General features: G+C 32.3%; 1 protein-coding gene across 1 annotated transcript in view; it reads right to left on the reverse strand.

The window, feature by feature from the left end:
* The window catches only part of LOC100205936 (5'-3' exoribonuclease 2), a 66,898-nt gene that overhangs the window by 26,391 nt on the left and 26,393 nt on the right, over positions 1-14,114 (reverse strand). Inside the window, exons 8-14 of the mRNA XM_065799754.1 lie at positions 5,018-5,107; positions 4,232-4,355; positions 3,970-3,987; positions 3,626-3,715; positions 3,495-3,541; positions 3,313-3,384; positions 3,151-3,201 (exon numbers count right to left, since the gene is read on the reverse strand). Of these exons, the coding sequence (XP_065655826.1) occupies positions 3,151-3,201; positions 3,313-3,384; positions 3,495-3,541; positions 3,626-3,715; positions 3,970-3,987; positions 4,232-4,355; positions 5,018-5,107 (492 nt within the window). The remainder of the gene's footprint in view (positions 1-3,150; positions 3,202-3,312; positions 3,385-3,494; positions 3,542-3,625; positions 3,716-3,969; positions 3,988-4,231; positions 4,356-5,017; positions 5,108-14,114) is intronic.

The raw sequence follows: 14,114 nt of genomic DNA on the forward strand, positions 1-14,114 counted from the left end.
AAAAGAAAAAAAAATTAATAATATGAAAGTTGTTATAACAGTTTTCAAAAAAGATTTTAAATATAACTATTTTCGAATTTTAAGTTACATATTAAGCAAAATTATCTTGGAAAAGATATAGATATTTTCTTTACACATTTTTTTCATGTAACCTATGTTAGTACAAAATCATTGCAAAAACTTGGTGTTGTGTGTGAATCTGCAGAAATGCACCAAATATTTTTTTACAACTTTCTTAGCATTAGTATTAGTAATGTGTAACTAATGTGAGCCAGTGAGTGTGGTATTAACACACTTTGACAGCCGATTTACTTGATTGTTGCTCATCCAGCTATCAAGACCTCTATATTAAGAATCTAGGTATTCTCAGGAGTTTAATATCTAAACAAATGAAGCGTTTTCTAATCTGACCCAACATTTGGCTGGCTTTGCCTACACATTTTATTACATGATTTTTCCATTTTAGATTGCTTGAGAAGATTACTCCAAGATCACTTTCAGATTCTGTTATGTTTAACTTTTGATAATTGATATAAAGGGGTGATATTTTGTTTTCTTTCTTTTAAAAATGCTTCAATAGATTGTATTGTCAGATATTCCATAAGCTGTAAGTTTAAGCAATAATTTTTTATGTGGCACTGTTTCAAATGCCCTGGCAAAATAAAAAATAAAAACATCAACAAGTTTGCCATTCTCTAAGGCGGTTTTAATAAAATCAAGTGTTTCAAGTAGATTCGTTGAGCATGATTTATATTTAACAAAACCGTGCTGTTGCTTGACTAACTGTTTAAACTTATATAGAAAAGTTTCAAAGTTTACATCTGATTATGCCTTCCATTTTTTACATGCAATGAGTTGAGTGATACCAGCTGGGAATTTCCAGCTAAGGTTTTTTCGCCTTTTTTGCTTGTTTTGTTTTTGAATATGTATTTTGTTTTTAATTTAACTTTATTATAAAAAAATATTAACAAAATTTGGTGCACTTATGCCAGTTTCTGCAACTAGCTCGATCTAAAAAAATGGTAAAAAATACTAAAGTGCAAGTTAAGACCATTTAGCACACTTTTACCATTTTTCACTAAGTAAAGTTTCTGATTCACACTTTTGCCTTACTGTTGCCTATATTACTTTTTGAAATATCTATTTAATCTAAAATTTTATTAGCCTTAGTTATGCCTTTAGAACAAATGACTTCCAATAATAAATAGAGTTAAATATTGACTACCAGCAAGAGGCATTTGTTTTCTATCTGGACATTTTTACCTTTTACTAGTATTTTCCTCCTTCAATTTCTTTTTAAAAATAGTTCTTTTATTTTTATTTTTTACTAAAGGTTTAAATTATGGTTAAGGAATCAAAATTTTTTTATACATAATTTTTTTACTCACAATTATTTTTATAACTTTACATTATTTTTATGTGAATATATGAAATACACTAGAAACCTCAGGCACACGACACAGATTCTAAAAAATGTGAAAATAAAATGGCAAAGAAGTCAGTCAAGCTTTTTAACAGGGATTTTAGCTTCTTTGCTAACTTGATGCTAAGCATTTAGTCATTCTTTCCACTTTTAAACACTCTTGCTATTTCTTTTTCTCTTTGATTTTTGCCAACATAGATACAACTTGATGTGACACAACAGGTGTGAAGTTCTTGCATAACAGTGGATTTTTATTTTAAAAGTAATAAATATTACAATAATTAATATTGTAAATATTACCATTTACAATTATTAATAACATATATGAATAATCTTTCAAAGAAAGATAATTCTATGACTCTACATAGCAAAAAGTTCAAAATAAAAGTGTCCATAGTAAAATAAAATAATAATGCACATGACGAACGTGCAAAAGTTAACTAGATATCCAATATATTCCAATCCTATACTGTGTTTATTATATTGTACTTCTCACTTAAAGGGATATGTGTGGTCCAGGTGCTTCTGTGAAACCTACATAATAAGATTAGGAAGATATACTTGGTTTAGTCTGAACCCAGAATAGTGTTTCTCACTTGGACTTCTCACAAGTGAGAAGCTTCTACAAATCCATTTTGATTCACCCTTTTGAAAGAGATGTGCATCCCAAACAGGTTTTTTTTGTAGGTGTAACTTTGTGTAATTAATAACATCAGGGCTAAATGGCTGTAATTTACATTTCTTTAATGGAATTACAGTATAGCAGTATAGAATAAATAGAAAAATTTCTAGGTAGGAAAACTTAACCAATTTCTTTAAGCAAAAAATTTTTGTAAAATTTTACTATTTAATTAATAAAAATATTGTTTAATTAAATGCTTTAAAGATTATTCTAAAAAAGACAACAAGGGGCAAAAAAACAAATAATAATGACTTACAAAAGGTTTAATAAATGTTTAGTATAATGACTTACAAAAAATTAAAATGTTATTATTTACAGCAGCAGCTTATAGCAAGGGTGTGTAGCGAAGACTTGAAAAATTAAACTGTTAATAACATGGCTATTTTCAAATAAAAAAAACCCTTACAAAAACTGAGTTGTCAGAGTTCCTATATTACCATAAGGTCAATTAAAAAAAAAAAAAAAAAAAGATTTGGCAACATTTAATAAAAAGGGAGTTATATTGCTTTCAGTATTTTCCACTAACCCTACACCCCCAACCTTCTAAATTTATCCATTCTATGTTTATAAGATGTTTGCATATCCTAATAAAAAGCTAATAAAAATGCAATTATACACAACTTTTGTGATTATATTTATTAGGTTTTTTAAAATTTAAAAATTTTTGTAAGTTTTTTCTCCAAAAAAATCTGTACCTTTATATTACAAATTTGGACATAGAACATACGTCAATTATAAAGCAAACATCAGAGCTTTTTTGGACACAATTTCAGAACTTTCCAGCAATTAGTTTTTGTTTGGCCTGTTTTTTAGTGACCAAGTGGTAACAACTAGGTTGCATTGCAAGTACTGGTTATTTTACACTAATAAAATAAATAAATCTCATTTTTAATTTACAATGTGGCTGGGTTATAATATCTCCATCAATAAAAACCAAGAAGTTCCCCAAAACAAAAAGAATTAAAATGATGGTTTTTTAAAGAAAATTTTTTTGATCAAACTTTTAAATTGATGGTATAAAAATATTTATAAACAAAAGCTTTACCTCAAAATTGTAAAAAGGAAGACCTTCCATCTTTAATTCACGTTCTAAGTACTAAACATAAATCAAAATAGTTTTAAAAATAATTAAATAAGTCAGAATATAATTCAAAATACACAAAAGTATATTTTTGAGGTATATATGTTTAAATTTTAAAAAAATCACTTCTCTCAGGACATGAAGACGAATGAAAATAAATTCAACATCTTGAACAATTGGAGTTTCAACACAGTTTGACTTAAAATAAATTTAACAATTTTAAAAATGTAAAACTTGTAAAACTAAACAATAGCACAGGTTTAAATTAAAATGAAACAGTTTACAACTCCCCCTTAACTACCCTTTACCCCTAAATTTTCTTTTGGTAAACCTTCACAATCTGTCTTTTCATGACCTATAGTCAAAAATAAAATTAAAAATAATTTACATTTTGAAAACTTTAAAAAATCAAAAACATGATCATAATTATAAAATATACCAATTTGCCCACAAATTTCACATGGTCTTTTTTGATTAGGTTTAAATTCTTCTCTTAAAATCGTAAAATGGACTTCATGAGTGGCCAATCCTACAACAATATAGTATAACCCTACAATAATATTTGAATATCTATTATCTCATCATCCACAACCACAACCATCATCATCACATTCGTCGTCGTCGTCGTCGTCGTCATCATCATCATCATCATCATCATCATCATCATCATCATCATCATCATCATCATCATCATCATCATCATCATCATCATCATCATCATCATCATCACCACCACCATCGCGTTTATAAATTATAAATATTTAAACAAAAATGAATTTATACCTAACATAATCAAATCAGCTAAAATAAAGAAAAAATATAGTTCATAAAAATTTAGAATTTAAATAATAAAAAAATAATTTATTTTAGTAAGTATTAAGCCATGCATGTCTAAGTATAAGCACTTGTACTGTGAAACTGCGAATGGCTCATTAAATCAGTTATTAAAAAACCCAACTTCACGGAAGGGATACTAACTAAACAACTAAAAAACAATATATTATTTTGCTAGATATAAAAGTTGATAGTAAGTAATCATGTTTACCATCGGCTCCATTAAGACAGTGCTTAGTGTTTGGATCGTGATCAGGTTGTGCTCTTTGTTTGCGTATAAAATCCATTATTTTATGTTCACCTTCTCCAGGGGTATTTGCATCAGACAAAATCACCTTAAAAATTATTTTACTATATCTCAAAAATAAAAAACTAGATTAAATAAATATAAAAAAGTTTAAAATTTTGTAGATAAAAAAAGTAAATTCGAAAAAAAAAAAAAAAAAACCTTTAAAAACAGCATCATACTAACTAATTTTTCTTTTTTGTGATATTTTGGTCTAATTTGTATAGACCATCATCAGATGTAAAATACCAATTTAAAAACCGCTACAATATAAAATTTTAAAAATCATAAAGAAGCTATTACAAAGATGACGTCAATAAAAATTGTTTTGTTATGATTTTCTTAAAAAGTGATCTCCAACTATTTGAAGCAAATTTTACCCCGTTATCCCTGTTAAGCAGTACCGGGTATTGTTTAACAGGGATAACGGAGTAAAAGTTGCTTAAAATCGTTGGAGACCACTATTTAAGAAAATCATAAATAAGCAAAACAATTTTTATTGATGTCGTCATTGTAATGGCTTCTTTATGATTATTAAAATTTTACATTGTAATGGTTTTTAAATTGGTATTTTATGTCTGATGATGGTCTATACAAATTAGACTGAAATATCACAAAAAAGAAAAATTAGTACAATGCTGTTTTTGATGTTTAATAACTTATTATAAATTTAGGTACTACAAGAAGTGTTGCTTAAATACTTAAAAATACCTTTATATTTTTCCACCCAGGATCATTTGTCAAGCGATGAGCGATATAATAACGTAAGCATACAGCTAACCTATCCATAAATTCAGTGCCCTATTTGAAAATATTTTTCTTAACATAATTATTCTGATAATATCTATAATTTAACAATCTATATATATATATATATATATATATATATATATATATATATATATATATATATATATAGGGATATGACTTTTTAATTTTTTTTCAAATAAAATGTTTCCTGTATCATAAATCGATGAACTTTTACCTAAAATCATGAAAAAAGGCCCAAATAGCTTTCTGCAACAAAAAAAGGTCACCCCCAAAATAAAAATTTGATTTACCATTTTTATACATTCATTTTTGACCGATGTTTTAATCTTAAGCTTAATTCTCAGCTTAATTCTATTTATTTCATTATTTTGTTATGAATTTATAAACATAACGCCACACGTTACCATGGCAACGAAACGGCCGTGTGCCGGCAAATACTTGGAATTGTTATGTGATGACGTCATTGTGTTACCACGGTGATATAGACGACTGTAACAGACTGTAGAAGATTATAGAACTTAGTAGAACATTCTGGAAGCTCTAAATAATTATATAAGCGAGCTGCTGTCAGAGCTCAGTGTTGATAATGTGAATAGTTCTATGAAGTACTCTGCGTGTAACTGAGCTAATAAGGAACTACTGTAGCGAACTAAAGACGCTGTAAGTGTACGAAGTATAAGTAGTTGTAGCATTATCGTTAGGATACGGACTGGATTATCGAACTGTTATCAACATTGACTGGATTATCGAACTATAATTGGATTACTATACAGTTAAAGTATTTTATTAATTAAACGACTTTATTAAACGGATATTTACGCTCAGCTATCCGTAAAGTCGTAACAATATTATATGATGTCTCACAAGAAAAGTCATACCACAGTAACAAAGAACAAGAAGACTTGGACTAAAAATTTGGTGAGATTTCAAGAGTCACACAGAAGAAGAGGAAGCGTGGCTGTAGAAGAACATTCACTCGATGAAAAATCCAGAATACCACTTCAATTGCAGATCGTAGGAAGATACCAGTTTCTCGGAGCATATGTTAAAGGAAGAAAAGAACGAATAGACCAAATTTCTAAGGAAATTACAAAATTGTGGGACAATAAACTGAATTTTCCACGTGTGTCTGATCAAGTGATAAGAGCAAAGCTTATGAAGGTGCTGAAGGTCTATGATGAATGTGTCAAGCGTGGAAAATATGATGTTCTCAATGCATTATTTGACATCACGAAAGTGAATGGCCAGTGGTTATCCTCGGAAGATAAACGTCTATACCACCTACAAAAAGAAAGTAAAGGACAGGTGGGGTACTCAACAGGACAAGTGGCAAGTAAAGAAACCATTCACCCTTCCAAGAGAAGGAAAGTCCAGTCTGGAACAGCAATACCTTCCACATCACAAGTCCTGTCTACCACAGACAGTGGTACTGAATCTGAAAACTGCAAAAGTAAGAGTGAAGATGATGAAGACGACGACGGTGATAAAGACGATGATGAGGACACTCAGAAAAAAACTAGAAAGCACTACAAAAGTAAATTTGCTGTAAGTATGGTTACATCAAGTGGAGTTTCCACAAAGAAAGTTGCTAAAATATGCAATGTATTATCACAACAAGGTATTGATATTCCAACTCCAAGTCAATCAGCAATTTACAAGTCCATATTCAAAGAGGCAGGTAAATTAAAAAAAGAAATGATACAACAACTTAAAATGGAACAGTGGTCCTTACACTTTGACGGCAAACGAATAGATGATAAGGAATATCAGGTAGTTGTACTTCAGAATGAAAGAACTGGCGTGAAACTTGATGCACTGCGTTTAAAAGATGGCAAAGCTGAAACTGTTGCTGAAAAAATTGCCAAACTTATTGATGAATACAATTTGTGGAATTCAATTAAGATGATCATTACTGATACAACAAACGTCAATACTGGGAAGAGAAATGGAGTTGTTGTGAAGTTCCAACGTATGTTTAAATTAAAGGGTGTCACAATACCACAATTTATCGGTTGTCAGCATCACGTACTAGACAGGATTCTCCGTCTGGTGATGGACGAAGAACTTGGGGGTGATACCAAATCTCTAAACATTGAATACCCATTTGTGTCTGAACTGTTGAATAAGTATGATGAACTGAAGGATAAGTTTGTGAATGGAACTGTAGAAATTCTTGATAAATCAGGGTGGAGAGACGATATGAAGTTTTTGTACCATTTAACAAGAGTGTTTAGGTTCTATGAAGAACAAAGAAACTTCCCTCTGATTCACTTTCAGAACATTCCTAATATGAGCAATGCCAGATGGAACTCAAGAGCCATTCTCGCCATTCTGGCGTTCATTCTTATGCCTGAAGCGAGAAAGAATTTGGAGAAGGTTTGCAGGTTCATTTCATATGAGTGGGCAGAACATTGGTTTAGTAGTCAAAAGTACAATGACAATGACTTCAAGAATTTATCTGATGTATTGAAGCCTTACAAAAAGGCATTGCAGTCATTCAAAAATCACTGGAAGAAAGAGCCATCCGTCATCGACATACCACGAAGTAATCAGATAGCTGAACGTGCAATCAAGGTGATGCAAGACCTGTATGCTTCCTGCAGAAAGAAAGACAAACTGCAACTTCGATTCATTCTAAGTAATAAGCGCTAGACTCTTTATGAGACGTGAGCATCATGTGACCCATGTACTAAACACAGTAGGCCTATAGACACAGACAGTTATGTATATTGTTGTACTAGACGCTTTGATACTGTTAATTTTGTAATACTTGTATAATTATATATCACATAATGTTTTTTGTTATATCACAGTACATGTTGCATAAATAAATAAAATAACAACAGGAGTATGACTCTTACAACATCTTCAGCCTTTAATATTCATTTACTGTACAAAAGTGTACCTATTGAAAATTCGATTTTTTGGTTTTGGGGTGACCTTTTTTCAAAATATGTCAAAATGAAACATCTATTCGTTCTTTTTACATAAAAGTTCATTGAATTACGATACAGGCCTAGTAGGTTGCAAAAAAGTCATATCCCTAATATATATATATATATATATATATATATATATATATATATATATATATATATATATATATATATATATATATATATATATATATAACCCTCGGAATTAGGGTCGGCATTCAGCATTGTTGACCTGAAAGTGTTTGAGGTCAGCAAAATATTGCCGACCTTGTTTATGTTTTATGGTGAGAACTTTTTATCAAATAATTTTTGCTGACCTCAAAAAGATTGAGGTCAGCAATTATTGCCGACCTCATTTTTCCTAATTCCGAGGGTAGTATGTATATATATTAGGGTGTCCCAAAAATATATCATAAATCGAATTTTAATGTGCGGAATACTACATTTAGCATAATTTTATCCATAAAGAAAAACAAAATAAAAATTAAGTTTTTAGCTCAAGTGGAAAGTTATTTAGGTGAATTCACTTTTAATTTATTAAGTAAAACTTGACTTAATAATAACTTAGTTCATATTATTTCGATTACAATTGTTACCTAAGCAAACAAAAAATTGCTGCGTGTTAAACAAACAAATATGCTTGTCGTAAACTTTTTTAGTAAATTTTTTTACAAAATAAATCATCAATTTTAAGGAGAAATTTGTTTTAAATGCAACAAAATGAACAGCAAATAATTTTTAGAATGCAGGCGCATGCGCAGATACAGCATTTTTTAACGTTTGAATTTAATTTTCAGACAAACTCCAAACATATATGTTTATATTTATGTTAAATAAGGATGCTTTGCAAAAAATTACAATGATTGGATCCTGGGAACAAAAAGCCCTAAAGTTTTAGCTACAACTGCCCTAAACGTAAGAGCAACAAGGTGATACGTAATTTTTTTTACTATTCTCAACTAAATCTATATTCGTCGATAAAATTTAAAATTGACACAAAAATCTTTTAACGTTCGAAAACTATGAGATATAAAAGTTTGACCTTTTCAACATCAAAAAATCACTTTTTTCAAACATCAAAAAATAATATAACATAATGTAAAAGAACATAAGCCAATATAATTAATACAAATAATATTTAACTAAATAATTTTTAAATCTTTCTTTGTAGCATTCTTTGAAACCATTTTACGGCTCTTCTGAACTACCTAAATTACAAATACATAAATTTATAAAAAAAACTACATATACATTAACAACCATTATTATTAATAACAACTAAAAATTACATTATATTATTCATATTATTGAAGAAAATACCTGGAGAGTATGCTGAATCCTGCCTTCATTGTGTGTTCTCTCTATGAAATCTTGAATTAACTTAATGTGGCGTTCTGCACGGTCATTTACAACTGCAAGTACTCTTACACACTTTGAAAAGTAAGTAAAAGACTGGGAAACTTCCTCATTTTCACATGCATCGATGCCTTTTTCTTTCCATAGCAGAATTATCTTCTTGGAGATCTCCAATAGCAAGAACAAAAGGTAGGACTGCTCGTTGACAAAGTCTTCTAATTTTGATGTATTTCAACCTTAGTTTCAGGTCTCTTTTTAATCAGACCTTTTAATTCCGGGATATCATAAGAAAGCAGTTTGTTTAACATGTTGGTCTTAACTTCGGTTTTCAGACCCTTATCAGCAAGAGCAAAAATGACTTGTTGCTGAGACAGATACCAAGTGTGACGCTTGAGACTTTGGTAAAGAACCTTTCCTATTGCTGCAAATTCTTTAAACTCGTCTACTGTTTGTAACTGAAAAGCAATATCGAACGCCATTAAATCATTTGAAGGTGCTTGAGAAGCATTAGGGCTTTTTAGAAAGAAGAGTCCATGAAAAAATACTATGTAGTTGGTTGAGACTTTTAGATGATTTATTGTATTTTTTCCAACTATTTCACAATCATCAGGGTGGTACTTTTGAGTCATCTGAATAACCAGTAAATATATACAGTCAGCCATGAACCTTGCTTCATGATGAGCTCCAAATGAAAAGTTCGATAACTCAGCTCCTAGAAAAAATGCCATAAGCTCACAAAGATACTTGCAATCTCCTCTCTGAAAAGTATTCTTATGAAGAGCTGTAATACAAAACTCTTTAGTATTTAAGGCAAGTTTGAACAGTAATGAGCCGGGCCTGAAAGCATCTTGAGACCAGTCAAACTTTAGAATTCTCTCACGTTTGTTTACGTCTTCGTAAATCTGCGGCCATAGTTTTTGGAGAATTACATAAAGTTTTTTGCTGGGACTACTTGTAGGACCAAATATTTCTTTCATCACATGAGCCACGTGTCTTTCATAAATGTGATGTCTGCACATTAACCAGAGAACCGGTCTTTAAAGGGCATAGGAAATAATAACACTTACAGCACCTTTATTTTTACCAGTGTTACTGGAAATTGTGTCAGAACACAATCCAATAATCTGATCCAACATTTCATAGTATTCAAGCATTGTTTGAATTGCAATGGCTTGATCACTTCCCTTGGAGCTTTCGATTTTTAAGATGCCAAGAAGAAAGTCTAGGGGACCAGACTCTGGTAAAGATTTTTTTTTTTTTTTTTATACATTTTTGCTTCCAACAAGGCTTCAAGCAGCCACAAATTAAAGTTGGACGTTACTGAAAGAGAAAAGATGAAGATTGTAGAGCAAGATAACGATTGACGGACGATTTAAAAGATTGCAAATTATATGAATCAGGAAAGCAAGATGAAAGTAGCGAATTCCAAAGAGCTGATGTTCGAGGAAAAAAACTAGACAAATAAGCGTTTTTGGAGCACTTAGGAACAGTCACAGAAAAAGGATGACACTTAATTGAATGACAAGTAACACGAGAATGAATTTTAGTAGATGGCATAAGAGACACTAGCTCTTTAGAGCAGTGCCTATTATAGAATTTATAGAAAAGAGAAAGAGAGGCAACATTATGACGATGTGATAATGGTTGGAGGTTGGCTGCAAGAGCAGGTCCAACTATGTTTACAATGCGTTTTTGCACCTTGTCTAAAAGAGAAAGGGCATCATTAGAAGAACCGCCCCAGATACGGCAACAATATTTCATACAAGGCTGGATTTGAGATTTATAGAGATAGAGAATAGAATCCGAAGTAAGAAAGTGACAAGCTCGATAAAGAGATGCAACCTTAGCAGAAGCTAATTTTGCAACTGATTTGATATATGGTTTCCAAGAAAGATTGGAAGTAAGAGTTAACCCTAGAAGATGAAGAGTAGGTGACTCATCGAGTACATCACCGTTCATAAATATAGGAAGATATAAATTATTGCAATAACAATTGGCTGAAAAAAATTGAGTTTTATCTGAATTAAAGTTCACCAGCCACTGTGAGCCCCATGCTGTAGCAGAAGTGAGATCCTTTTCAAGCTCAAATGCCCCCTCCAAGCAATCAGAGGGTGATGGTTTCTTATCACGACAAGAATAAATGGTAGTATCATCAGCAAACAATGCCACTTTAGATGTGAGAATATCTGGAAGATCATTAATGTAAATTAAAGAGTATAGGGCCAAGGATAGAACCTTGAGGAACCCCTGAAGTTACAGAATAAGAAGAAGAGTGTTGTCCATCGAGGACAACTTTTATGCTACGATTGGAAAGGAAGGATTCAATGATCTTAAAGATGTTGCCGGATACACCATAAGAAGAAAGCTTATGGAGAAGACCAGCATGCCAAGCTTTATCAAAAGCTTTTGAAATGTCAAGAGTGATGGCCTTAACCTCTCCACCTTCATCTAATGCACAATAAAACCTGTCAGTTATTACTGTTAGCAAATCAGCTGTAGAACGAGAAGATCGAAATCCATATTGATGGTCAGAAAGTAAGTTATTAGATTCAAGATGAGAAATTAAGTGTTTGTTAATTAAAGATTCAAAAACCTTGCTTATGATAGGAAGAAGACTTATGGGACGGTAGTTAGACGAATCAGATCGCTCTCCAGAATTTTTGAAGATAGGAATAACAAATGCTGCTTTCCAGCAGGCTGGAAAGCAAGATTCTGATAAGCACTTGTTGAATAGTTTTGAGAGTATAGACGACAGCTCCGGAGAACACTTCTGCAAGACAATAACAGGTATGTTGTCCGGGCCAAAAGCTGTAGAAGAGTCTAGGCAGGAAACCACTTTAGATATAGAAGCTGGAGTGATATGAATGTCAAGCAATGGATCAACCTGTTTGTTGGCAATATCAGGTAGAACGCAACTAGTGGAATCAAGAGATGATATTAATGAAAAGTTTTTAGCAAACAATTCGGCTTTATCTTTAGGTGAGGAGACAAAATCTGAACCATACAAGAGAGGTGGGATTATAGATTTGCCTTTATTATTGATATTATTAAAGATTCTCCAGAAGTCACGAGAGCCTAATTTTTGGGATGAGATACGAGATTTCATGACCTGAGAATAGCGGGTTTTGGCTTTAGACAAAACCTTTTTACAAATGTTTCTAGCAGTAATAAACAGACGTCTGTTTTCTGGAGAATTTTTTCCTGATAAATATGGAAGTAACGGTTTCGATTGGCAATCGCAGCTGCACAGTGTGAAGAAAACCATGGAGGAGAGTGAGGCTTGACCTGGAATCGTCGAGAGGGAATAAAAGATTCCATGCCAGCCTGAATCCATGAAGTTATGTAAGAAGCACATTTCTCGACAGGAAGACGAAAGATTTCTACCCAAGGGCCATCACGAAGAAAATCACGGAAAGAATCCCAGTCAGCTTTACTGTTTTTTTGTAAGAGGTTCGATAATAGGGGGATTCAGGTGATGAAGAAGAATGAGATATTAGTTTTAAAGAGATCAAACTGTGATCAGAAGCACCTAAGGGTGAATGTGGAGAAACTGAGCACTGACTAGGATCAGAAACAAGACATAAGTCAAGTAGAGAAGGTAAATGATTCGGGTTGTCTGGAAAGCGGGTCGGAAAGTTGACTGTTTGAGTTAAGGATTGGGAAAGGCAAAAGTTGTGGGCTTTAATGCCTGCAGAATCACTGACACTAGAGCCAAGCCATTCAGAGTGGTGAGTATTAAAGTCACCGACAACAACTATATTAGCTGATGGATAAAGAGAGAGGGCTTGGTCAATATGATCAGAAATAACGTCAAAAAGTGTGCAGTCTTGAGATGAAGGAGAGCGATATAGAACAAAGAGAAAGGCAATAGAGTGAAGTGGTGCTAAACGAAAGCACATGAAAGAATAGTCTGTGGATTCAAACCTAGTTTCACGACAAATGGGTGAATTCTTACGAATGTAAATGCCCAGGCCAAGCATGTGACTATTGGAGTCTTTACGAATTAGAGGAAGATAACCATCAACACTAAGATCATAAGATGAGACAGCCGAACTCAAATTAGTCTCACAAAGAGCAAGTAGGTCTGGTGAACTTTGCAAGAGATAAGACTCAACAGAAGAAAAGTTACTTCGAAGACCACAAATATTAGTGAATGATAGGTTTAGAGAACTTGGTGATGATGATGGTTTTTTGTGTTTTATAGTTTTTGGTACTTTATTCATTTTTAAATTAGATTGAAGAACTTGACTCAAAGCATAGATAGCACTCAGAACACTGTTTAATAGCCTAAGCAATTCCCTCATTACTATTAATAAACCCTAAGCCGTAACAAAGGGCTCCAAATGTGGCCTCCGCAATGCACACCAAAAGTACAAACAGGGACACCATCCATGCGCAACATGGCACTGTTAATACTTTGATATTTTTCAGCTGTTGATGGAATCAGCCTCTCTGAGAGCTACCACAGAGTTCGGGAAGCCTGACTACCAGCCGGCCTCAGAACCATAAAACTGAGTTTTAGAGCTGTACCCTCATTAGGAGATAATAGAATGAGTTGCCTAGTCATAAAAACAGAGACACAAGCAAAACCCATGCATTGAGTCAAGAAAATCCAGCATTCAACATCCTAAACTGGAAACAATGTATTAAAATACATCTGCGCCAGCCTAATAGATGAAGAAGGGGTGCGAGGCTGGTCAACAGATAGAATCTGTTTACCCCTTAAAGATGCGCTGATAGCAATT

This window comes from Hydra vulgaris, chromosome 06, assembly GCF_038396675.1.
Source record: "Hydra vulgaris chromosome 06, alternate assembly HydraT2T_AEP".
Taxonomy (NCBI): domain Eukaryota; kingdom Metazoa; phylum Cnidaria; class Hydrozoa; order Anthoathecata; family Hydridae; genus Hydra; species Hydra vulgaris.